Genomic DNA, 25,519 nt, shown 5'->3' with positions numbered 1-25,519 from the left:
TGTAGGTCTCAGAATATTCACATAGGTCTGAAACAACTCAAAGGGAAAGTACTTTTGTTGAAAACACCTTTCTGACATATTGTTACTACTAGTGCCAAAACTTGGTGGGTACTGAGTCGCTTGAGCTCAGCGAACCGTGATTGTCTCATTAACAGGGAATACCGCAAGGAGTCACTTCGAATACTGATTTCCGTGGCCTTTCGCAATGGCACTAAATCAGGCTCTCTGCGCTTGCCGTAACGCGGACTCTACCATTGCTTTCCGAGGGGGGATTTGGAGGTAGCGGAAGAAGGAGCCCGAAGGGTGTGTGGGGGGGGGGGAAAGCCGGGCGCTCCGGAGGACGGTTGTTTTACGGATCCCGTAACCAGCTCCTCCTACTCCCCTTTCCCCTCTCCCCGCCGCCCCTGTCCCGTCCGGGAGCGGCGGCAGCCTTGAGCTTTGCTGTGTTCCCGCGGTGGCAGGTGAGCGTCCGGCGCGCGGGCTCCCCGGGCTTCGCTCCCCACCCCCCGTGTCTCCTGGGCCGGTGGCGGCGGCCGGCCGGGGAGGCGGCCTCGGCGCACAGTAATGGCAGCGCTGTGAGCTGGGGAACGCGAGCTGACAGCCGCCGCCGCCCACCTTCCTCGCCGGGGGCTTCGTCCTTCACTCCTTCGGGCTGCCTCCCCCTCCCCTTGTCCCCTGTCCCTAGTCCCGCTTCTGCAGAAGGTAACCCCGCTGAGGGTCGGGGAGCCGGGCTGCAGGCGCCGGGAAACTTCCCTTCCCGGTTAATGGGTGGCGGGGATGGGGCGGAGGAAAGGAGTTGGGGGCGAGGAGGGGGGAGGGAAAGGGATGGAAGGGGGGCGGCGAGGGAAGATGGTGTCCTGTAAGTGACCCCGGCTCCCCGGAGCGCTGACCCCTAAGCCCGGCCACCCCCTGGACTGGATCCCGGGCCTCCCCTACCCGGCCTTGGCCGCCCCTCCCTCGGCCCCATTTTCTTCCGAAGGAGGGAAGGTGAGAGTGCGTGTACTCTTCTGCTTGTTTACGAGCTCACACGGATACACAACTCTGTGTTTGGGGGTGTGTTGGGGGGGCATCAATCTCTTACATCCTTACCACGAGTATTTTCACTTTTGTTTCCGCAGACAGCGAAGATTGATAGCTATGGGGAGGAGTAACCTACGTGCACTCCAGACCTGTCTCTACGCTTAGGGTCTGGTGAAATAAGATCCTTAGACTCCTCAGAGCACTTACACACTAGGGAGTCTGGACCATTCCCTACAACCCCACAGATACGTGCATGTAAATAAAACATCTGTGAATTGCACACTGTTACTGTTAAATCATCCCCTTTCCCTCAGGGATTACTATTACCAGTTGATGGGCGGCACTGTGTAAGTTTACATTTTGAACATAATTAGATTAGATAACTAGAACAGATAAGATTTGAAGATATTAACATACACTGTAGGTGCTTTGACTTGACAATATAAAAATCTTCGAATTAGATCTGTCCCAAATGTACATTCAAAGTAAAATTTGGGAAATAATCACTTTGTTCTCATTGACTACCGACTACCTAATAGATATTTAAAAGCACTCAAAAGGCTGTACCCTACCCTTTAGAATCACCCATTACTTTCCAAGGCAGACAAATTGGTTATATTTTGCCTCTTTTACCCAAATACAGTGTTTGGAAGACCTTTGCAAAAGAGTCAGAGGTGAAATTACGATGGACACAGTGTTTTGAATTATCCCTTTTTTCTTTTCAGATGCTGTTTATAATTTGGGGGAACATTTCTACAGTGTGCATGCACATAGAATGTGAAACATACCTTTCCTATGTATTTGAATGTTCAGATGCATCTGAAATAATCTTACTTCACTCCATCCTCTGGTGATTTTCAGTGGTTTATGAAAGTTAAGATGGTTTATCCATGTCTTTTATCCTCACCAGTTTGTCATTAAATTAAATGTTGTGGACCTTCTTTAAAGTTAGTTTTGTCTTAGTTATCAGTTAAATATTAAGTACCTGGTTTGTATGTCAAGTATTATTGCAGGCATTAAGGATACAACAATAAACAAGATGTGAAGTTTCTGCCCTCCTGGAACTTCAATTCTGGTGGGAGAGGGAGAGACGGATAAGACATAAGAAATAAAAATAATTTCAGAGAATCATTAAGTGCAATGAAGGAAATAAAGTGGGAAGTTGTGGTAGTGACTGAGAGAAGACTACTTCAGATGCTGTGGTTGGGAAAGACCTGTCTGAAGTGACCTTTGACCTGATATCTGAAAAGTCAGAAGAGTTTAGCCTTTGGAAGTCTGAGGGAAGAGCATTCCTACGTGAGGGAATAGCAGAGGGAAGTTCCCAGAGGTCGTGTCAAGCTTGGGGTCAGTAAACTGACAGAAGCTCAGTGCATGTGGACCCTAGTGAGGGATAAGTTAGGTCATAGCCAAGGGCCAGATCTGGTGAGGTCTTATTGTCCAAAAGAGTTTGGCTTTTATTCTTAAAGTACATTGAAAATCTTTTGGAATTTTTGTGAAACTGGAAGTGATCTGGTCTGATTTACAATCTGACTGCAGGGGAGATTGGATAAAAGGAGAAAAGAAGCAGAGAGACCAGTTAGAAGGCCGTGGTAGATTAGAGTAGTGACTGGTGTGTTAGAGACAAGTTAAAGATTTTTGAGGTGTATTTTGGAGCTAAAAGTATTGATTGAACTTGTGGCTTGCATGAAAGTGCAGTTGGTTGAGACAGGGGTGACTCCTGGGTTTAGGACTTCACCTGGAGGATGGTGATGCCATGTATTGAGATGAGAAGGCGGTGAGGGAAGTATGTCATATGGGGAGAAGGTTGAATAGGTAGGACATGTTAAGTAGGACCTATTAGATGTTCGAGTGGAGGTGAGAAGTAGGCAGTTGGATATACAATCTGGAGTTTAGAGAAGAGGTTAAGAAGTCATTCATTCAACAAATGTTTTTCAAGCACCAGCAGTGGACCTGGCAGTGGGGCTATAGTAGTGAAAAAATAGACAAAAATCTCTGTCTTCATGGGACTTAAATTCTAGTGAGGAGAGAAGGAGGTGGGGCATCATCAGCACTTATCTGTTGGTTTATTTATGTTTTGAATAAAAACTACATTCACATGATTCAAAATTTAAAATGTTCGATGGGGTACAGAGTGAAAATCTCCCCTATTTCTTGTCTTCCGTTACGCCCAGTTTTTGTAGCGCTAAACAGGGTTCGTGTTTTCTTACACACTTTTCCAAAGATATATTTTATGCACATATAAGCAAATATGTATATATTCTTCTCCCCACTTTGCCAGAATGGTAACATACTTCACCTGCCTTGACCCCTTGTATTTTTTAGAGTATGAAATGGTGTTTTAAGTTATGAAACAGGTTGAGACCACCTAAGGAAAGATGTAGAGAGAAGTGGAAAAAGCCCTGGAATACTGCAGCATTTTCTAAGTTGGTCCCTGCTCTCTGAGTTTTGGACCTACAGATGTGGAGTTGTTTAAAGAGTTGTTACTTTTTGTGAGACTTTTTACAAAAGTTTGCACTGTTTCTTTTTTGTTCCACCTTTCTTATCTGCCTGTTCTCTTTATAAACTGGAAAATGTCTGATTATAATTGAAGGCAGTGTTTTCATGTATATACTGTCAGTTAAGTTCAAGAAAATTGATGACAGGACCCGCCCTGGAATCTTAATGTTATGAAGACTTTTGACTGGTTATTGTTAAGTCTAGGAAAAACAGGCAGAAATTGGGAATGTTAGAAGATTTATAACAAGTTATTGATACTTGAGATGTATGACTGAATCCTTGCTCAGTAATCAGTTGATCAAAATATCTATTCAGAGTGATCTGGCTCTTTGCCTGGGTTTGAATCTTAACAGTAATGTTTCTATTATATTGCAGATGTTAGCATAATCCTTGTATTATTATCTTTAAGAATATTTAGAGTCATCCTATGTTACTACTTTGTGTTTGGGAAGGCTTATTGGAGATACTAGAACAGTGTAGGTCTTTTGATCCTTAAAAGTTTTGAGACAGTGAGTAGTGTTAAGATCATTAGCATCTTCTACAACTTTTGGGGTGCAGTTGAACCCTGTTGATCTACCTGGAGGAGGGAAGATGGAATATTTTTTAATGAATTTATAATGCTTTATATATTGGTTTTGACATTTTGATTTTCAGTTAGCTGTCTTTAGCCAGTGACTTGCTATGTAGCTTTATCTACCTGTTTTTTTCCTGAGATTTTTCTTTTTTTAAAGATTTTATTTATTTACTTGAGACAGAGAGAAGGAGAGCACAGAGGGAGAGGGAGAAGCAGGCTCCCCTCTCAGCAGGGACCCCGATGCAGGGCTTGATCCCAGGACCCTGGGATTATGACCTGAGCCGAAGGCAGATGCTTAACTGACTGAGCCACCCAGGCACCCCTGAGATTGTTCTGATTTAAGAATTGTTTTGTTTGGTTTTATTTTTGTGGTCGTTTTTGTTATCTTTACTTCTCTTGTATTCTTTTTTGCTGGAGATTAAGCTACTAGTTTTTAGGTTGGAGAAATATAATCTTTGATGGAAAATATTTAATAGTACTTTTTGAAGCATTAGACACTAATTATGTATAAGACTACCATTTGAAGTATGTGTAGTGAGTGTGTTAAACTAAAATTCTGTAAATGTATAAGTGTTAATGTTCTATTTGAAGATTTTAGTTATCTAAATGATTTTCACATATACTTTAACATCATAAATGATGTTACTCTTGTTATTTAATAATTGGATTATAACCTGATTGTGTGTGTGTCAGAATTTTTTTTATCAACGAAGTTGACAATTTATCGTTTTTGTTTCTCTTACCAGCTGTAAGTTTCTTGAAGGCAGCATCTCTAGCACCTGTAAATACATAAGTATCTCTTAATGACTTAAGTCTTGTTTCAATGTAGGTTGCTTTTCAAATATTGAAATGTTGGATTTACCTACCCTGTGTAAATACTTCTTGAATTTCTCAACTTTGTTTTAACTCACTTGAGGGAGAGAATGTATAATAGGATACTTAAAAACATTTTTTTTTAATTTTGAAAAATATACCTTCACCCAGGTCACCCAGCTTTCCCTAATGTTAATAACTTATGCAACCAGAGCACAGTGATCAAAACCAGAAATTAACATTGGTACAATACTGTTAATTAAATTACAGACCTTATTTGAATTTCACCAGTTTTTCCAATAACGTCCTTTTTCTGTTTCAGGAATCCCACATTGCATTTAGTTGTTGTGTCTCCCTAATCTTACCTGATCTGTGATAGTCTTTTCTCTTCTTTCATGACCTTCACACTTGTGATGAACGTGTGGTCATTTATTTTGTAGAATGTCTCTCAATTTGGGTTTGTCTGATGTTTTCTTGATTTATTGAAGTTTTGGATTTTTGGCAAAAATACTATAGAAGTAACGTTGAGTGTAATGTTGAGTCCTACATTCAGCATTACTAGTGTTGAGTACAGGATGTCAGTATATTCTATTTGAGATGGTGTTAATTCTCATTTGGTGGGCCTCATGTCTTTCAAATTTCTCTACTTGTAAAGTCACCATTTTTCTCTTTGTAATTACAAGGTATCTTGGGAAGATTCTTTGAAACTGTGCAGATATCCCTGTTCTCAAATTTTGCCCAGTTTTCAGTATTCTTTGGTAGATCTTGCCTGTAACAGTTATTATAGTGGTGTTTGCCTGATGGTGATTTTATTTTACTCATTTCCTTCTACATTTATTGGTTGGAATTTTTCTGTAGGGAAGAACTACCCCTTATTTATTTATTTAGTCATTTGTGTTTATTAGTGTTGAGTCATAGATACTTGTTTTATTCTATGGTTTATAATATAATGCTGTCATTATTTTGTTGCTCAGATTGTTCCAGGTATGGTCTTCAGGTTGGCTCTTTGTCTTTTCAACATGCCCCCATGGTCTTTTCTTTAGGAACGTACTTCTTTTTCTGGCGTGATAACATTTTCTAGGTTTATCTTATATTTCTCCGCTGAGACCCTGGAATCAGTCACTTGTCCAAGGAGCTCTGGTTCCTTCTATTGGAGATGATATTTAGAAACCAAGTTCTGGATGTGATGTGTGCTTATTGCTACTGAGGTGTCATTGCTTCTATTAGGCCCTCTCAGCAGACAGAGCTAGAAATAAATGTATGTGTACACATTAATCCACACGTATGCAAACATCCATGTTTATTTCTGTATCTTTTTATCTATGTGTGTTATTAAACCACGAGTTCATACTGATAACTCTGATTCCAGACACTGTAGAGTTTATGCTAGCCGTCCCCCTTTGTTTATAATCACTATTTTCTGATAGTGAGAAATAGAGCATACTTTGGTATGAAGTTACCAGAATAATGAATGTAACAAGAAGATCCCCAAATAGTCCTGAACCTTAAGAAACATGTTAAGCTTTCAAAATATTTCGTTTATTGGGTAAAAGTCTGTATAAACCAGAAGTAATCACCTTTTGTCCTCATAGTTCTAAGTATTGTTTTAATTACATTTAGAATTTTTTAGAGATCACTTTGCACTGAGATTCAGATACTTTCTTTTGCATCAGAACTTTGTTGTCCATATAATCTGGATTTTAAACACTTAGAAGGACACTACCTTTTTCTGTATTTTTTTTATTGTGGTAAAATATACATAACAAAATTTCCCATTGTAACCATTTTTAAGTGTACAGTTCACTAGCAGTAATTGTACTCACAGTGTCTTCACAACCATCACCACTATTTCCAAAACCTTTTCATTATCCCAAATAGAAACTGCAACCATTGAGCAATAACTCACCATTGCCTCTCCTACCAGCACCTGGTAACCTATAGTCTACTTTTTGTCTTTATAAATTTGTCTCCTTTGGTACTTTATAAAAGGAAGATCATACAGTATTTGTTCTTTTGTGTCTGGTATATCTTATTTGACATACTGTTTTGCGGATTCATCCATGTTGTACCATGTATCAGAATTTACTCCTTTATTATGAATTATTAATATTCCTTTTACGTATATTGCATTTTGCTTATCCATTCTTCTGTTAATGGGCACTTGAGTTCTGTCCACCTTTTGGCTCTTGTGAATAATGCTGCAGTGAACATTCTAACACAAGTATCTTTCTCATTCTCTGCTTTTCATTTCCTTTGGGTATATACCTGGAAGAGCAATTGGTGCTCTTATATGGTAATTCTGTATTTAGTTTTTTGAGGGCCTGCTGAAATGTTCCGTGGTGGCTGCGCCATTTTACATTTCCCACCAGCATTACACAAGGATTCCAATTTCTCCACATCCTCACCATTTTTCATTTTTGGCATCTTTGCTTGTTGTGATAATAGACATCTTACCAGGTGTGAAGTTGTATCTCATTGTATTTTGGATTTACATTTCCCTAATGACTTGTGATGTTGAGCATCTTTTCATGTGCTTGTTGGCCGTTTGTGTATCTTTGGGGGAAATGTCTATTCAGGATTTCTGCCCATTTAAAAATTTGTTGTTGTTAAGGTATTCTTTATATACTCTGGGTATTAATCTCTTTTCAGACATATGAGATGTAAATGTTTTCTCTCATTCTGTAGATTGTCTCACTCTTGATAGTGTCCTCTGATGCATGAAAGTTAAATTTTGATGAAGACCAGTTATCTGATTTTCTTTTGTTTGTGTTTTTGCTATCGTATCCAAGAAATCATTCCTAAATCCGATGTCAAAGCTTTTCCCCTGTGTTTTCTTGTATGAGTTTTCTATTTTTATATGTTTAGATCTTAAGTTTAGGTCTTCCATTTTGAGTTAAATTTTGCATATAATATAAGTAAGGACAGTGTATTTTGTGTGGATTATCAGTAGATGCTTTATGTTGGCACTTATCTCCAAACTTTGACTAGCTTGGAAGTTAAATTTTAGAGGGCTAAAAATCAGTTATAAAGAAGGTAATTGAGGATTAAGGAAATTGTGTGGCATTATGATGAAAGGAATTGTATTTTTTCCTATCTGAAACAGGTGGACATTAAAATGAACTGCTTATGAGAAAGATAGAGTGAAAGAAAGCCTTTTAAATTGATATATGGGAATAAAGTATGAGAAAGGTAAAGGCATAAAGATTTCAGCAGTGGTATAGTTTTGGTCTTCATTAGATTCAAAAACATGGATGGAAAACTTAAATTACAGAAAAGAGTAGAAAATAATACTACCTAAACTTAGCGTTGTCCAGCAAACTTGAGATGTATTTATAAATATTGTCTTTTTATACTGTTTTTACGTTGTGCAGATGGAGAAAGTGAAATAGCTAGCCTAGGATCACACTGTCATTGACAGGGCCAGTTTAGAATATTAGTTTCTTGATTCACACCTTTTCATTTTTGAGACCAGTATTTTCCTTCTTTCCTTCCTCTCTTTCTTTCTCATGGCTTGTTTGTTTTGTTTTGTTTTTTAAGTAAACTCTACTCCCAGTGTGGGGCTTGAACTCTCAACCTGAGATCAAGAGTTGACCCTGAGATCAAGAGTCACATGCTCTACTGACTGAGCCATCCAGGTGCCCCTCTTTCTTATGTTTTGACATCTGGCAGAAACTTTCTCCACCATGCTAAGACATTCAGCTTTTTAGGTGGGACTTGCCTTCTTCTAGAAGGCTGAACTATCATCCCATCCACTTCCTCTGAGCCAACTCTAGTTTCTACAGTGGCAAATAATAAATGCAGTAGAGGACAGTGGATAAGAGCTTCATCTTGAAGCCAGATGAATCTGGATTCAGATTCGGGGATTGCTAGTTAATAGTTATATATGTATTTTACCCAAATTTTCTAAATGTCAGTCTCTTCATTTTTAAAACAGGGAGAATGATAATAGCCATTTTAGGGTTATTCTGAAGAATTGATGAGATAATGTTTAAAATTTATTTAGCATGGTTTCTGGAATATATGCAGCCAATAAAGATTTGCTATCATCATCATCATCATTATTATTATTATTATTATTGACAACTCTGTAATTAGATGCTGTTATGATTGTAAGGAATGGGCAAAGTACATCCTGCTTAGGGTCCCTCCTGTAGGAAAATTGGTGTCATTATTTTGCATTTCTTTTTATAACTTGCTGTGTTGGATTGTCTTTATTATTTTTTTTAATATTTATTTGAGAGAGAGAGAGAGAGAGCAAGCACGAGCAGGGGGAGGGGCAGAGGGAGAGAGAGAAGCAGACTCCCCACCGAGCACAGAGCCCGACATGGGGCTCAATCCCACGACCCTGTGATCACGACCTAAGCCCAAATCAGGAGTCGTATGCTCAACTGACTGAGCCACCCAGGTGCCACTGGATTGTCTTTATTCTTTACCTTAAGGGACACTTAAGTGAAAGAATGGGATTGTAAGAGGTTGTGTTGTCCATGCTGTTTTTGGAATTTTAAACAGGAGGTGGTCAGCAAAGTTGATGTTTATCCACCATAGCTGTATCACCTTTTCTTATTCTCCCATGTCTGTGTCTTCTATAGCTGTGCCAGGATTTAAGTGGGAGTTAATACATTTAGCAGCTCACAAGTATATTAATGTGAATGGAAAAAAGGACCAGTTGAGAAATAGTGATAAAGTTGATAGGAATTGGAAGATGAAGCAAGGACTCTGAATTTTATTATAGCTAATAATAAACCAGTAGAAACTGATTAGTATGTGATTCCCTCCTCCAAAAAAGCTAGGTAACCCATAACAAACAAATCAGATAAAAGCAAATTACTATTAATCTTAGCATCTTAGCCTGTATTTGTGAGAAAAGATTTAAATCCAAGATTTTTAAATATATGTGATTTAATTTAGCTCTCAAAAGAATAGGATAACAAATATTGCAATTCTTTGGGTAGTGCAAAGACAGGACGATTAGGGTAACCCTTTTTAATGTTTGGGTAGAAGATCCGGTCTAGGAGTTGTGCTCTGGATCTTGTAATTATTTGTGAAAAGGCTGGTTGGTCACAGCTTTGTTTAGCATGCATGCCAGTGTGAGCTTGCCTACCTTTGAGGGAGTTAGACAAATTCAAGTTCTCTAACTCATTTGAGATAGGTATATGAGAATGGTTTTCTTTTTTTTTTAAGGCTGGTTGGTGTCTTAAATTCCTTGCCTAAATTATTAAGAAAAAAGTGAGAAAGCTAGTAAAAGGGACATTAAACTTCATGCTGATAAGAGCGATGTGAAAACGAGAAAAAAAGTACAGTCTGTAGAGACTTTGGGGAGAATCTCAAGTTCTTTGAGGAGAGAAGGATCTTTAATTCTGGTCAGGTGGATTTATTTTGGAAGCACTTGCCTTCTATAACTTACTTATTGTAGCATAAATACATTCCTTACTCCCCACTGTCCTCCCTTTTTTTTGAGACTTAAGGGTTTTCTTCCTGCAATGTACATTTTGCCAACTGAGATTGATGAGAGGCTACTGTATTTCTCTTTACCGTTTTTCCCCTACTTTGTCTTTTTTTTCCTTTTTTAACATATGATGGAAATGCCATTTGTGGAGTACTTAGAGCTCCATGGATCAAATCTTACTGCAACAAAAAGCATGTACCCTATGCCTCATCAAATAACAAAGATATCTTTTGGCTCTATCTATTGGCTCACTCATTTGAATACAGTAAGATGAAATTGTTTAGATGCAATCTTGTAGCTTATTTTTATGTGAAATGACAGCATTTTTAGTCTGTATAGTAGAGGTAGCATTTCCTATGGAAATGGAAAATACTGCAAAGTTAATAATGTTCTGTATTGGGCCTTAAGTATTTTCTTTCAAATTATATTAATTATAATGATATTAATTAGAATATAACCTGCTCTAAGCCCATTAAATGTCATTTGAAAAACTAACTATGGTACATTGACTATCTGAAATTAATTTAGGCCCCAGTATTATATTATTGGTAATTCTTGGAATGGCCAAATTTTTGTCAGTAGTGGTCGATACTGAAATAAGAAGTCGTCATTTGGTAGTTTTGTTTTGTTTTTTTACTAAAAAGAGAGTCACGGGGCACCTGGGTGGCACAGTTGGTTAAACCTCCAACTCTTGCTTTTCACTCAGGTATGATCTCAAGGTCATGAGATCAAGCCCTGCATGGGGCTCCACTCTCAGTGCAGAGTCTGCTTGAGACTCTCTCTACCTCTCCCTTTGCCCCTTTCCCCCACGTGTGTATGCACATGCATGTATGGACTCTCTCTCAAATACATCTTATAAAAGAGAATCACAATATTATGTGTTTATCCTTTTACATTATTCATAAATCATACTTTTGGAAGTCAAAAAATGTGGCATACTGGGGGGTGGCTCAGTCGTTAAGCATCTGCCTTCGGCTCAGGTCATGATCCCAGGGTCCTGGGATCGAGCCCCGCATTGGGCTCCTTGCTCGGCATGAAGCCTGCTTCTCCCTCTCCTACCCCTGCTGCTTGTGTTCCTTCTCTCGCTGTGTTTCTCTCTGCCAAATAAATAAATAAAATCTTAAAAAAAAAAATGTGGCACACTAAAGCATTTATCAGTAGTTAAGCTATAGTCACCTTCATCAAGATGTTAAACATGGTTATACATTTTCCAAAAATAGTTTATACTTCAAATAAAATATTTATCCAATATATATATCAATTGTGTATCTAAAATGGAATATTTTGAGGTTCTGTTACTTCTTTACCTGCTGAAATGTAATTATCCAAAACAGTTCTTTATATGAAAAATGTTCATGGGTGCCTGGGTGGCTCAGTCGGTTAAGCATCTGTTCGGCTCAGGTCATGATCCCAGGGTCCTGGCATCAAGCCCCGCATCGGGCTTTCTGCTCAGCGGTAAGCCTTCTCCCTCTCCCTCTGCCTGTCGCTCTGCCTACTTGTGCTCTCTCTGTCAAATAAATAAATAAAATCTTAAAAAAAAAAAAAAAGAAAAATGTCCAAATGAAGAACAATACTGCTTCAAATTAAGATCCATCTGATCTTGGCAACTATACAGAGTTTAAAAACAACCTGTCCAGAGAGACACACTTGTTTTGTATTTCTGCTATTATTCATAAATTTGTTTTTAAAACAATTTTGTCAGGCTATGTTAACACATCATACTTTAGGTAGTAGCATGTTCATTTGGAGCTCTCTTTCAGCCTCAGAAACCTAAAACTCACTGGAAAGTTAAGATTCTTAGTGACAGGTCAGCTTTTAGTGTTCTGAGGAATGAAGTATGTGTAGTGAGGAGAAAACCTAAAAGAGATTTTAAAACATTTCTATCGGAAATCTAGATAACTCATCAGTTTGATTTTCCTGATTACTTTTTTATTCTCATCTTTACCATAGGTTACTTAGCTGTTCTCTTAAAACTGATAACTTGTTTTAAAATCTTTGTCATCAGAATATTATTAAAATATTTACCAACTTTTATGGGAAAGATGTCAGAGTGATAAATTAGACAACAGAGAACTTTTTTTTTGTTATACAAAATACATGATACATACTAAAGATTTTAAGTTAGAGTCTGAAGAATTTTAAGCAGAGTGTGTGAAATAATCAGATTTGCATTTTGGCAAGTTTACATTGGTTATGGTATGTGACATGTATCAAGGGGTCAAAGGAGGATACAGGCAGGTCACTTAGGAAGCTATGGCAGTGATCAGGTAAGAGGTGGTGGTTTGGATTAGGTTGATGTCAGTGGGGATGGGAAGAAGCGGATGAATTCAAGAAATGGTTAGAAGATAGAGTTGACAGGATTTATTGATTGGATTGATTTGTAGAGGAGAGTAAGAGAGAAGTCAAGAATGACTAATAAAATTTCTGGCTTGAGGAACTCTGGATGATATCATTTACTGAAATGTGGAATACTGCAGAAGGATGGACATCTTGAGTTTGAGGGGTCAGGTTTATGGAAATATAACTTAGACATAGAAAAAATATGTTCTTTGAATTTTGACAAATTTATATGGTCCTGTAAGTACCACCACAATTAATATCACCCCAAAAGTTTCCTGTTGCTCTTTTGTAGTCTTTCTGAGCCTCTGACAACCATTGATCTGATGTATGTCCATGTATTTTTGCCTTTCCCAGAATGTAATGTAAATTGAATCATACAGTATTTAGTCAAATGAATCTTTCCTTTCACTTAGCTAATGTTTTTGAGAATCATCTATTGTTGTCCATATATCAGTAATTTATTCCATTTTATTGCTGAATAGTATACCACAGCATGGATACACCATATTTTGTTTTTCCATTCATCAGTTGATGGACATTTGGGTTGTTTCCAGTTTTGGGCAGTTATGAATTAAGGTGTTGTGAAAATTTGTGTTTAGGTTTTTTTGTAAATCTGTATCTTTATTTCTACTGTATAAATACTCAAAAGGGGGATTGCTGGGTTAAATGAAAGGTGTATATTTAAGAGAAACTGCCTAAGTCATTATTTCATTTTAAATTTCCACTTGCACAAATGAGAGTTTTTGTTGCTCCACATCCTCATCAGCATTTGATTCTGTCAGATTTTTGACCCATTCCAGTAGGTGTGCAGTGGTATCTTTAATATGCATTTTTCTAATGACTAATGATGTTGAACATCTTTTATGTACTCATTTGCTATCAATATTTCTGAACTCTTTGGGTCTTTTGGCTAGTTTTTAATTGGATTGTGTTTTCTTATTACTGAGCTTTGAGGGTTCTTTATAGATAGAGTTCTTTGAGAGTTCTGGGTACTAATCCTGTGTGTGTGCGTGTGTGTGTGTGTGTGTGGTGTATCTGTCCTGTATCAGATCTATATCTCACAAATATTTGCTCCCAGGCTGCAGCTTTTCATTTTCTTTTTGTTCATTTTTTTTTTTCTGTTGAGGTATAATTGCCATATAACATATTAGTTTCAGGTTTACAACATAATGATTTCAGTATTAGTATATATTGCCAAATGATTACCACAGTGTGTATAGTTAACATCTGTTACATAGTTAGAAAAAAATTTTTTCTTGTGATGAGAACTTTTAAGATTTACTCTCTTAGCAACTTTCAAGTATGTAATATATGGTGTTATTAACTCTGATCATTATGCTGTACATCACATCCCCAGGACTTATTTTATAACTGGAAGATTGTACCTTTTGACCCCCTTCACCCATTTGCTCACCCTTTACTCCCCACTTCTAGCAGCCACCGGTCTGTTCTCTGTATGTATGTATTTTGTTCCATACAGATTTTATCATTGTTTTTCCTATCTATGGAAAAAAAAATGCTATTGGAATTTTGATAGGGATTGCATTGACTCAGTAGGTTGTGTTAGTATGGACATTTTAACATGGAATATCTTTTCATTTGTGTTTTCTTCAATCAGTGTCTTATAGTTTTAAGTGTACACATCTTCCATTTTTATGGTTATTTATTCCTAGGTATTCTTTTTGATGCAATTGTAAATGGGATTGTTTTCTTAATTTCTATTTCTGGTAGTTAGTTATTAGTGTATAGAAATACAACAGATTTTTGTGTACTGATTTTGTGTCCTACAACACTACTGAATTAGTTTATTATTTCTAAAAGTTTTTTGGTGGAGCCTTTAGGATTTTCTATATATAATATTGTTATCTGCAAAAAGTGACAGTTTTACTTCTTTTCTAATTTGGATGCTTTTTACTTATTTTTCTTGTCTAATTGCTGTAGTTAGGATTTTCAATAGTATGTTAAGTAAAAGTAGTGAGAGTAGATACCTTGTCTTAAAGCTTTTAGCTTTTCACTATTGATTACAATGTTAGCCATGGGCTTGTAATATATGGGTTTTATTGTGTTGAGGTACATTCCTTTTAAGCCCACTTTGTTGAGCGTTTTTTTTCATAAATGGATGTTAAATTTTGTCAAATGCTTTTTCTGCATCTATTTAGATGATCATATGATTTTTATCCTTGATTTTTTAAATATTTTATTTTTTATTTTTCTGAGAGAAAGAGAGCGCGAGAGAGGGCGAGAGAGTCAGCATGGGGGGGAGGGGCAGAGGGAGAAGCAGACTCCCTGCTGAGCAGGGAGCCCGATGTGGGACTTGATCCCAGGACCCTGGGATCAGGACCTGAGCTGAAGGCAGACGCTGAACCAACTTAGCCACCCAGGCGTCCCTATCCTTGATTTTGTTAATGTGGTCTATCACATTGATTGAGTTCAGGATGTTGAATAAATCCCACTTGATCTTGGTGTATAATCCTTTTCATGTATTGTTGAATTTGGTTTGTTAATATTTTGTTGAGGATTTTTGCATCTATGTTCATGAGGGATATCAGCCTATAATTTTCTGTTCTTGTGGCATCCTTGTCTCATTTTGGTATCAGGGTAATACTGGCCATGTAAAACGAGTTTGGAAGGGTTCCTTCTTCTTCTATATTTTTGAAAGAGTTTGAGAACAATTGGTATTAATTATTTGAATGGTTAGTAGAATTTACTAGTGAAGCCATTTGATCCTGGACATTTGTTTGCTGGGAGGTTTTGATTACTGATGCAACCTCCTTACTAGTAATCAGTCTGGTTAGATTTTCTGTTTCTTCATAATTCAGTTTTGGTAAGTTGTATGTTTCTAGGAATTTACCCGTTTTTTTATACATTGTCTAATTTGTTTGCATATTATTTGTCCATAGTCATTTCTTAGCGATACTTTATATTTCCATTGTATCAGTTGTAATGTCTTCTCTTTCATTTCTGATTTTATTTGAGTTCTCTTTTTCTTCTTGGTGAGTCTAGCTAAAGGTTTGTCAATTTAGTTTATTTTTTCCAAGAACCAGCTCTTAGTTTCATTGATCTTTTCTATTATCTTTTTAGTCTTTATTTCACTTATTTCCATTCTGATCTTTGCTATTTCCTTCCTTCTGCTAACTTGGGGCTTCCTTTGCTCTTTTTTCCCCAGTTGCTTGAGGTGTGAAGCTAGTATTTGAGATTTTTCTTGTCTCTTGTAGGCATTTATTGCTACAGATTTCCATCTTAGAATTGCTTTTGCTGCATCCCACAAGTTTTGGTATGTTGTATTTTTCATTTTCCACCCCTTTCAGTCTTTTTTTATTTCTCTTTTGATTTCTTCTTTGACTCTTTGGTTGTTCAGTAGCATGTTGTTAAATCTCCATGTATTTGTGAATTTTCCAGTTTTCTTCTTGTTACTGATTTCTAGTTTTATGCCATTGTGGTCAGAGATAATGCTTGATAGGATTTCAGTCTTCTTAAATTAATTAAGATTTATTTTTTGGCCTAATATATGATCTGTCCTGGAGAATGTTCCATGTGCACTTGAGAAGAATGTATTCTGTTGCTTTTGGATGAAATATTCTATATATATCTATTAAGTCTATCTGGTCTAACATGTTTAAGGTTGATGTTTCCTTATTGATTTTGTCTAATATAACTATCCCAGCTTTCTTTTTGTTTCCATTTACAAGGAGTATCCTCCATCCCTTCACCTTCAGTTTGTGTGTATCCTTACATCTGAAGTGAGTCTCTTATAGGCAGCATATAGATGAGTCTTGTTTTTAAATCCATTTTGTCACTCTTTGTCTTTTGGTTGGAGAGTTGTGTCCATTTACATTTAAAGTAATTGATAGGTATGCACTTGCTGCCATTTTTTTGTTAATTGTATTCTGGTTGTTTTGTAGTTCCTCTTTGTTCCTTTCTTTCCTTGCTCTCTCCCTTTGTGGTTTGATGACTTTATTTACTGGTGTGCTTAAATTCCTTTTTCTTTATCTTTGTGTATCTTTATCTTTTGTGTATCTTTTGTTTTGCTTTATGGTTACCATGAGGCTTACATATAACAACTTATATTTGTAACTGTTTAAGTTGATAACAACTTAAGGTTGAGCGCATTCTAAAGCTCTATCTTCATTTTTACTCTCCCCCACATTTTATGTTTTTGAAGTCATGTTTTACATCCTTTTATTTTGTGTATTGCTTAACTAATTATTACAGTTATAGTTATTTTTACTACTTTTGTTTTTTAACCTTTATAACTACCTTTATAAGCAATAATCCACTATCTTTGCTATATATTTATCATTTTCTTGCCAGCATTATTCCAAGACCAGAAGTTGTTAATATTGATGAAGTCCAGTTTTTTATCAGTTTTTTCTTTTATGATTCAGGCTTTTTGTGTCATAACTAGGAAATATTTGCTTAATCTTTTGCTTAGTTTTTAATGTGATCTACCTAAATTATCCCCTTATTCTCCACCAGAGCCGCTAACTCCTTGCAGTGTCCAAACATGTTATGCAAAGTAGGCAGGGGTGAGGAAGGAAGGGCTGGAGGCAAAATATGGCCCAGGGGCCAAATCCTTCCCTCTCCCTGTTTTTTGTAAGTAAAGTTTTGTGGAACACAACCATGCTCATTCATTTGCTTATTGTCTGTGGCTGCTTTTGTGCTGCAATGCAGAATTGAGTTAGTTGTAACAGAGACTAAATGGCTCTCAAAGCCTAAAGTATTTATCGACTCCTTTACAAGAAAAGTTTGTTGACACCTGAGACAATCTATTAGTTCCTCTTTCCCCTTTTCTTGGGGATAGCTCTCCTGGAGCCGTTTATTCTTATGTGTCTCTCTGGACAGGTTGTTTTTAAACTCTGTATAGTTGCTATTCTGAGAAATTCCCGTTCCTCCTTTGTTAGATCCCTCTGTTTCTGGGATCCCAAGTCTTTCTTGGTTTGTTTCATTCCCTCCTGATAGAATATATCTTCTATTTTCCTGTGAAAAAACGCTGTGTGGGAAGTAAATTGATACCACTCTTGATAGAGAATTCTAAGTGGTTAGCCATTTTCCCTGAGAATTTTGAAGACATAGCTTTATATTACCTTCCAGCTTCCAGTGTGGCTCTTGATAAATTTAAAATACTTTCCAACTGGTTATCCAGTTAGTTTCCTACAGTCTGGATTTTGCTGACTTGTAGGTTGAAGGTTAGTAATGCTTGAATATATAATATGTGTAGCATAGAATGCATTCAGACAACTTTTTTTTTTTGAGCAACTTCATTCACTTAGTATGTTTTTGAGGTTCATCCATTTTGTAACATCTACAGTACTTCATTCTCTTACATTGTGGAATAATAATCCATTGTATGGATAGACTGCATTTTATATATCTATTTATCTGTTGATAGACATTTGAGTTAATATCTGCTTTTTGGCCTTTTTGAATAATGTTTCTATGAACATTTGTGTACAGATTTTTGTGTGGCCATGTTTTCTCTTGGGTATATATGTAGGAGTGGATTTTCTGGGTCATATGATAACTCTATGTTTATGTAAATCACTTTTGTAATTATTTAATTTACTGTTGATAATCATACATATTTAGAAATGGTTCTCTGAGAAAATCTAGTCTATAAATTGTTTTCAAATGTAGTGAAAATTTTATAGATATTATAATTAATGTTGACATAATGTTATTTGGAAATGTAATGACACATGATTTTTTTTTTTTTTTTTTGTATTTAGAGCCAGTGATTTGTTTTTAGGGTTCGTAACACTCACGGGCCTTAGGCATAGTACCTGTGTACTGCCTAAGTGTTAAAAACCCTAACATTGGGGTACCTGGGTGGCTCAGTCTGTTAAGCGTCTGCCTTCGGCTCAGGTCATGATCCTAGAGTCCTGGGATCAAGTCCCACATCAGGCTCCTTGCTCAGTAGGGAGCCTGCCTCTTTCTCCCTGCTGCTCACCATCTTGTGTTCTCTTTCTCTCTCTCAAATAGATAAACAAAATCTTTAAAAACAAAACAAAACAAAAAAAACCCTAACATTGCCTGGGTGGAACCCAGAAAAAAGCTAAGGCGGTAATGTGAGAACTTTGCGGATACTCAGTGGGACATAATCTAAGTGGGGATGGAAATGGTCTTGGCAGGATGTCAGGCATAGGACCATGATACAGTCTTTAGTAAAGCACAGGGATGAAGAAGACTCATTTATTTTTACGAATTACCAGACAGCTTGGGTGATGTAGAAGAATAGTGCAGTGATCATGGTCCTGTTTCTTTATTTGCTCTGTATCATTCTTATATAAATTCCTCATGAATAAATTACCATGTAAACAATTTAAATAAGATGAAGGAACTTAGATTTTTAGTTATATGAGCTTTCTATTGTGCAGGCAGAGAATTTAGGAGACAATTTCAGCATACTTTCAGCTATTGGTTCATTAATTTCTAGCATGTTTCACTAAGCTAGTATTTTTCTCACCTTAACTTCCATATTTTCCATCCATCTAAAAATGGATTATCACTGCATATGTACCCACTCTACCATAAACCTGTTGGTCTCAGCAAAGAAGTCACTGTCACTCTAATTCTGTCAAAACTTGAATAAAGGTAAAAGGCAATCTATGTAGCCATTAAAATAATTTACAAGCAGTGGGCATAATGCCATTTTTATAAGGGGAGAAAACTATTGTGAAGGGAACATTGACAACTTTTGGTATATAGTAACAAAATAGACCTTATCTTCAAGAAACACTCAGATAATTACAGTTCAGGTTAGTTAATGCTCTCACAGTGGTAAATACAGCATTTTCTCATGTGCTACATAAAATAGGGTACCTCACCTGGTTTAACTGGGCCCAGGAAAGTTTTTTTAAAGACAGATATACTAGACCAAGGCTATAATATCAGTTAAGAGTTAGGTGAATGGGTAGAAAGAGGGAGGAAGAAAAAGAGAAGAATTTTAGGTAAAGAAAACAAAAAGAGTAAAGGCTGGGTGTATGTAACAGCCTGTTGAGTTCAATGACCTCTAAGCAGAGAGAAGTTACTGGATTATGATGTCAAGGAAGGGAGTCCCATGAGAAGAGGAAGCTGGAGAGATGCTTATACTAATAAGGTCAAATCATAGAAGCTTAGTGTGCCAGGTTGTCAGTGAGCTTAAGCTTTGTGCTATCTGTAGTGGAAAATACCAAATGGCTTTAAGTACAAGAGTGACATGGTCAACTTTTTGGTAGGTAGGTTATTTTTGTCTTTGTCTTTGCCTGTTCTGAGATTCTAACCTTGAAGGTCACAAATTTTATTTATTGACCACTGTATCCTCAGAGGCTAGAATGGTGCCTGGCAAGTATTTAAGATTCACCAAAGATGCTAGTAAGGCAGTATAGTTGCATATAGCAGTTAAGAGCATGGGATCCAGCACAGGTCTGAATCCTTCTGAGGCCACCATTAAAATAGTGCTGTGACCTTAAGCAGGTTCCTTAATCACCCTATGACTCAGTTTTCTTATCTGGAAAATGGAGAGAATAGTTGGACCTACCTAATCAGATAGTTCTGAGAATTAAATTAGTTTATATAAAGCACTTAGAATAGTGCTTGGCTCATAGTAAGTACTATATAAATATTATAGGAATGGATGAATTTAGGAAATATTCAGGAACACAGTTTGAAAGGATGTGGTAAATAAGGGTGAGAAGGAGTTAAGGTTAATTCCCTTTGTAGAGCTAGAGCTTTAGGTCCTCCCTCCCTTCCTGTTTCTCCCCTACCCTTACTCACAATGTGCATACACGACACACACACACATACGCTTACACTCACTCACTCTTACTCTCAGATTACTGCTCATCCATTCTAGTTAGTACTGGAAGTTTAAATAAAGCCTGGTGGTTAGTCTCTGGTATGTTAAGGAAAGACTGTTGATTCAGTGTGGCACATCCTCTTGGATTTTGTCTGGCTTCTCTCTGATTCCTTTTCTTTCTCTTTCTTGAAGTTTCTTCCTTGGACGCCTTGAGTTCTTTTCTTCTCAGGACAGAAATGTAAGAAGGGCTTAGATCCACCTCCAGTTGGTGGGCTGGGGGTGTGTAGCCACTTTCCTCTCCGTGTCTCCTTTTTTTCTTTATGCTTCTTCCCCTTCTCCCCATTGTTTTCCTACCCCCCTATTTTCCTACACAGTAGGAGAGACAAGAGAAAGGATTTCCTCCTTATTTGGCCTTGTCTGCAGGCTAGCTTGGTGTTCACAGTTCTAGTAATTATGGAAAACTTTGGGGAGGATGTTAAAACGTGTGTCAGAAAAGTTCAGTTCTTCTTCAGTTAAAGTTAACTTTAAAAGAGTTCTCTTTTTTTTTAGATTTTATTTATTTATTTGAGAGAGAGAGAATGAGAGAGAGAGAGAGCACATGAGAGGGGTTAGGGTCAGAGGGAGAAGCAGACTCCCTGCCGAGCAGGGAGCCCGATGCGGGACTCGATCCAGGGACTCCAGGATCATGACCTGAGCCGAAGGCAGTTGCTTAACCAACTGAGCCACCCAGGCGCCCTAAGAGTTCTCTTTTAATCTGTTTTTCTGATGTGATATTGAGAAGCATTTGGAATCTAGCACTTGAGCCAAGTTTCTCTACCCTTAGGACCCTTTTGTTTCAGAAACCGGCTAACTTCTAGAATATGGCTTGTCTGCTAGGCAAAAGAAATCTTTTAGCTCACTTCTAGGCTGGTTAAGGTCACCGGAACCAGAGGTTTCATGCTAGAGCCATGCTTTCATTAGTGGAGTGGAATTGGATACTCTGAGAATCTAAGATGGAGCCTCAGCTCTCTGCTGCAACCCTGATAAATCTATAATTTTTTTTATCTTTTTAGGTTCACGTGGATTTTGCATTCTACTTTACACTTCATTTGTTTTGATAGAAATGTAAATTTCCTCCCTAATCTTTTACCTAAACTAAGGCTCTGGGAAGATAAACCCTTTTACTTTCTTGTGTCTTCTCATATTCACCCACATACTACCCTCATTCCCCAGTTTAAAGAGTACATACAAGGATTTGGAGCCAAAACCTTTTTATTGAGTGTCTCTTGCATATTTCTCATGATGGGAGTTGGCTTTTTGGCTAATGGGGCCCCAGCTTTTTTTTTCCCTCAACACATTGAGCCTTCTGAATCCTTGAAACAACACACTTGATCATAAATAACTTGTAGTAAAAGCTTTCCATTTCCTAGAGTTTGTAATGAATGTAAATATTCTATGTAATTCCTTGTCTGGATAGTCATGAAAAGATAGTGGCCAGTGTTTATTGTGTTTTTACTATGTGCCAGGTTCTGTTCTCACCCCTTTTGTCTATTGTGCTGTTGAATTATGTGATGCTTTAAAAACAAGTAACTTGTTTGTAGAATTCATGCTAACATTACTATTGTTTTTAATTAACAGATTTCAACACTAAACTTGCACAATGTCTTTGAAACCAAGAGTAGTAGATTTTGATGAAACATGGAACAAACTTTTAACGACAATCAAAGCTGTTGTCATGTTGGAATACGTCGAAAGAGCAACATGGAACGATCGCTTCTCGTATCCTTTTAGTGGCATTGATAAATATTCTTGTATTGATAGTGATATTGTATCGATAACTGTATCAGTGAACATTAGTAAATGTCCTAAAATTGATAAACTTGTTGAAAAGTGAGAACAGGTTTATGCTTATATAAATGAAAGAGAATGCCAGTGTGACTACTTTCACATATATTGTTTACATTTCCAAGTTCATCTGTATGTGTCAGTCAACAATCTGAGAACCTTTCATTTAACAATACTTATTGAGCACTCATGTATATGTCAGGTACTATTCGAGGCTTTGGGAATACAGTTGTACACAAAACCACTTTCCCTTCATTCTATTAAGGGAAACAGGCAATAAACAGGTATTTAAAAAAACCTAATGCCACTGCTTCTACTAGCAGGTAGTGATAGACTCTGTAGGGAAAAATAGAGCAGGGTAAGGGCATGGAGAATGGTTGGAATATGTGTGTAAGCAGCTCTCTTAGGTGAGATGATCATGGAAGGCCTCTCTGAGGAAGATGGTGATATTTGAACAGAGACTGGACCAAAGCGAGGGAGCAAGTCCTATCTGGGGGAAGAATGTTCCAGGTAGAGAGTGAATGGCAAGTTTAATGACTTGATAGCTAGAAATACGTTTTTTAATTGGGTTGTCTGTATTTGTGAATTAGCAATTTTATATGAAAATACAAATTAGTGGTTTCTCTAGAATAATCTGAATCCCGGTGTCCTGCATTCCTACATGACAGCAACCCTTTTTTTTTTTTTTAAACATATACATACTGTATATATTACTTATATATAAAAAATACTGTGCACCCCGGCATTCTGTATATAAACTCTGGCACCAAGAAAAAAATCCCAAATATTAAAATACTTCAGCTTCTTAGAATTTGGGAGGTTAAAGGGGTCTCTAGAAACCCTTGGCCACAGGTACCTGGGGCAAAGCCATGGATGGCAGTCTCACCAACTCTACCAATGTCTGCCAGGGACCAAGGCTGGGTGGGCATGGGGAAAACGTAGGTACATTGGAACATGTTCACTGGCAGACTTCTGAACTGCCTCAGTCTTTTACCACAGGAAACACCACACATGTCCTGTCTCAGGGTAAAGAAAGGGGGTAAGGTTGAGGCCCGGGTGTCTCTGGGTCCAAATGGCAAGGTAGTGCCCCAGGGCCTTGCAGGAGACCTTGAGGACTGGGTGGATATTGTAGGAACCAGAGATTCTTTCTCCAGAAAGGGAAGTTAATATGTGAAGGTATTAACCAAAATGTGTGTGGAGATTCACAGTTTTTTCCAACTCTGTGCTGCCCTCTAGCCGTCTTCTGGGTCTAAGGGATGGCTACCCTCATTACGTGGGCATATGCTCTTTAGAAAAGCTTGGATTTTATTAACAGTGACTCAACTTGTTCTTAATGCTTAATTCAGTTTTATATTAAGCTGAATGTTGATGCAAGAACGGTGAGGTTCTTTTAGACCAACAGCAAACCATCTCATTCATTACATTTGCAGTCACTACTAAGAAATGTGTTAGGCTACCTAGGTTCTAGGCACTAAAGATAAATAAAATGATGGTGTTTCTGGAAGCCTTCATAGTTTGCAAGGGTGTTTTATATTTTTTATATTATTTGGTACCTCAGACAAGCCTGTCAGATTGGTGGGGCAGACATAATTGTCTTTATTTAACAAAGGAGGAAATTGATATTCACATCATGCAGGTAGTAACCGAAGGAGCACAGACTTGAATATGAGATTTCTAACATCTAATTCTCTATACTTGCCAGTATATCTAGAGGATAATTGATACGGATTTTGCCTTTGAAGAGCTTATTATTGAATTAGTCTAATTTTTTTATGGAACATCATGGATTGTTTTGCATAGGAATCTTAATAAAATGGAAAATGTTAAAGTTACTTGTGTGTTAATAAGGTTTCACTAGACAAGTACATAGGTAGTTTTAAGGCTATTTCAACTAAAATATGAACAGAGAAAGAAGGAGTTGGTCATAGAAATACCTGACTTCCCTGGAAAGTGTCGCTTCGGTCACTTATTTCTAAAATGTTTATTGTTTGATTCATCTAAGATAGTCCAGTTACCTGTTCATGAATTTTCTTCTCTCTTTAAAATAAAGAATATCTGCGAAAACAATAAAATTAAGAATGGAATTTCTTACTTTAAATTTTATTTTGGAAAATAAAGGACTGTGTTACTAATTGTTCTGAAGTAAAATCCTTTTCCCTGTTAATTTGCCCAAAAATATGAGGTTGACTTCTGACCCTTAGGTATCTTAGGTAGAAATTTTAGAGACTATAAAACTTTAATCTTTTGAAAATGAAAAGAAGCCTCCTCCAAATTGTGTATTAACATATGTGATAGTAATTGATCTTTTATAAAGCATTTTTTGGGGTGTGTGAAGTGTAATGTGGTTGACCCTGAACACAGGTTTGAACTACATGTATCCACTTATACGTGGGTTTTTTGGGGAAAGATTTATTTTATTTTAGAGATTTTGGAGAGAGAGAGCTGGGGAGGAGAAAGGCAGAGGGAGAACAGAGAGAGAATCTCAAGCAGACTCCCTGCTGAGTGTGGAGCCTGATATGGGGCTCAATCTCAGGACCCATGAGATCATTACCTAAGCCGAAATGAAGAGCCAGGTGCCTGACCAACTGAGCCACCTAGGCACCCCTTACCCCCTTTTTTCTAAACAAATACAGTACTGAAAATGTATTTTTTCTTCCTGACGACTTTAATAAGATTGTCTTTTCTCTAGCTTACTTTATTGTAAGAATACAGTATCTAATACATATACAAAATAGGTGTTAATCAACTATTTATATTTCAGATAAGGTAAAGTAAACAGTAGGCTATTAGTAGTTCAGTTTTGGGGAAGTCAAAAGTTACATGTGGATTTCCTTCTGCTGGGGGTTTGGCACCCCTTACTCCTTCGTTGTTCAAGGGTTAACTGGTACATATGTGGAAAAGTTCCTAAGATGTACGTTTGGGGTTGAACAGATAGTTAGAAAGCAAACCCCTGCATAATCGCTGCACAGGTTGAGAACTAGAACACTGCCAGGATCCACCAACTCTCCCCCACTACCGTCTCAGTTCACAAGCCCACTCCTTATCTTGGAGGGAACTACTATTGTGACTTTTGCACCTATTGTTTCCTGTTGTTTTTTTTAAATAGTATAACTGCTTATGTATACAGCCCTAACAATTATTGGTTCTTTCTGTGTTTGGAACTTTATATAAATTGAATCATGCTGTGTATATATTTCTCTGTCATAATTTTTTCTTTCAACTTATACATGTA

The 25,519-nt window shown here is 37.3% G+C and overlaps 1 protein-coding gene across 7 annotated transcripts in view; it reads left to right on the top strand.

The window, feature by feature from the left end:
* The first annotated feature begins 305 nt into the window (after window positions 1–305).
* Window positions 306–25,519, top strand: part of CUL2 (cullin 2) — a 109,819-nt gene continuing 84,605 nt past the window's right edge. Inside the window, exons 1-3 of one of the 7 annotated variants that reach the window (XM_036084157.2) lie at window positions 532–702; window positions 1,119–1,275; window positions 22,081–22,221. In XM_036084157.2, the coding sequence (XP_035940050.1) occupies window positions 22,103–22,221 (119 nt within the window). In that variant the 5' untranslated portion in view covers window positions 532–702; window positions 1,119–1,275; window positions 22,081–22,102. Of the gene's footprint in view, window positions 462–531; window positions 703–848; window positions 988–1,118; window positions 1,276–1,348; window positions 1,368–1,850; window positions 1,871–17,261; window positions 17,283–22,080; window positions 22,222–25,519 lie in introns of those variants that run through there. The other 6 variants (XM_036084153.2, XM_036084152.2, XM_036084154.2 and 3 more) reach the window with 6 other exon arrangements.

The sequence above is a fragment of the Halichoerus grypus genome, chromosome 6, assembly GCF_964656455.1.
Source record: "Halichoerus grypus chromosome 6, mHalGry1.hap1.1, whole genome shotgun sequence".
In the NCBI taxonomy this organism is placed as follows: Eukaryota; Metazoa; Chordata; class Mammalia; order Carnivora; family Phocidae; genus Halichoerus; species Halichoerus grypus.
The sequence above is the reverse complement of the archived record's forward strand: the minus strand, read 5'-3'. Positions and strand labels throughout refer to the sequence as shown.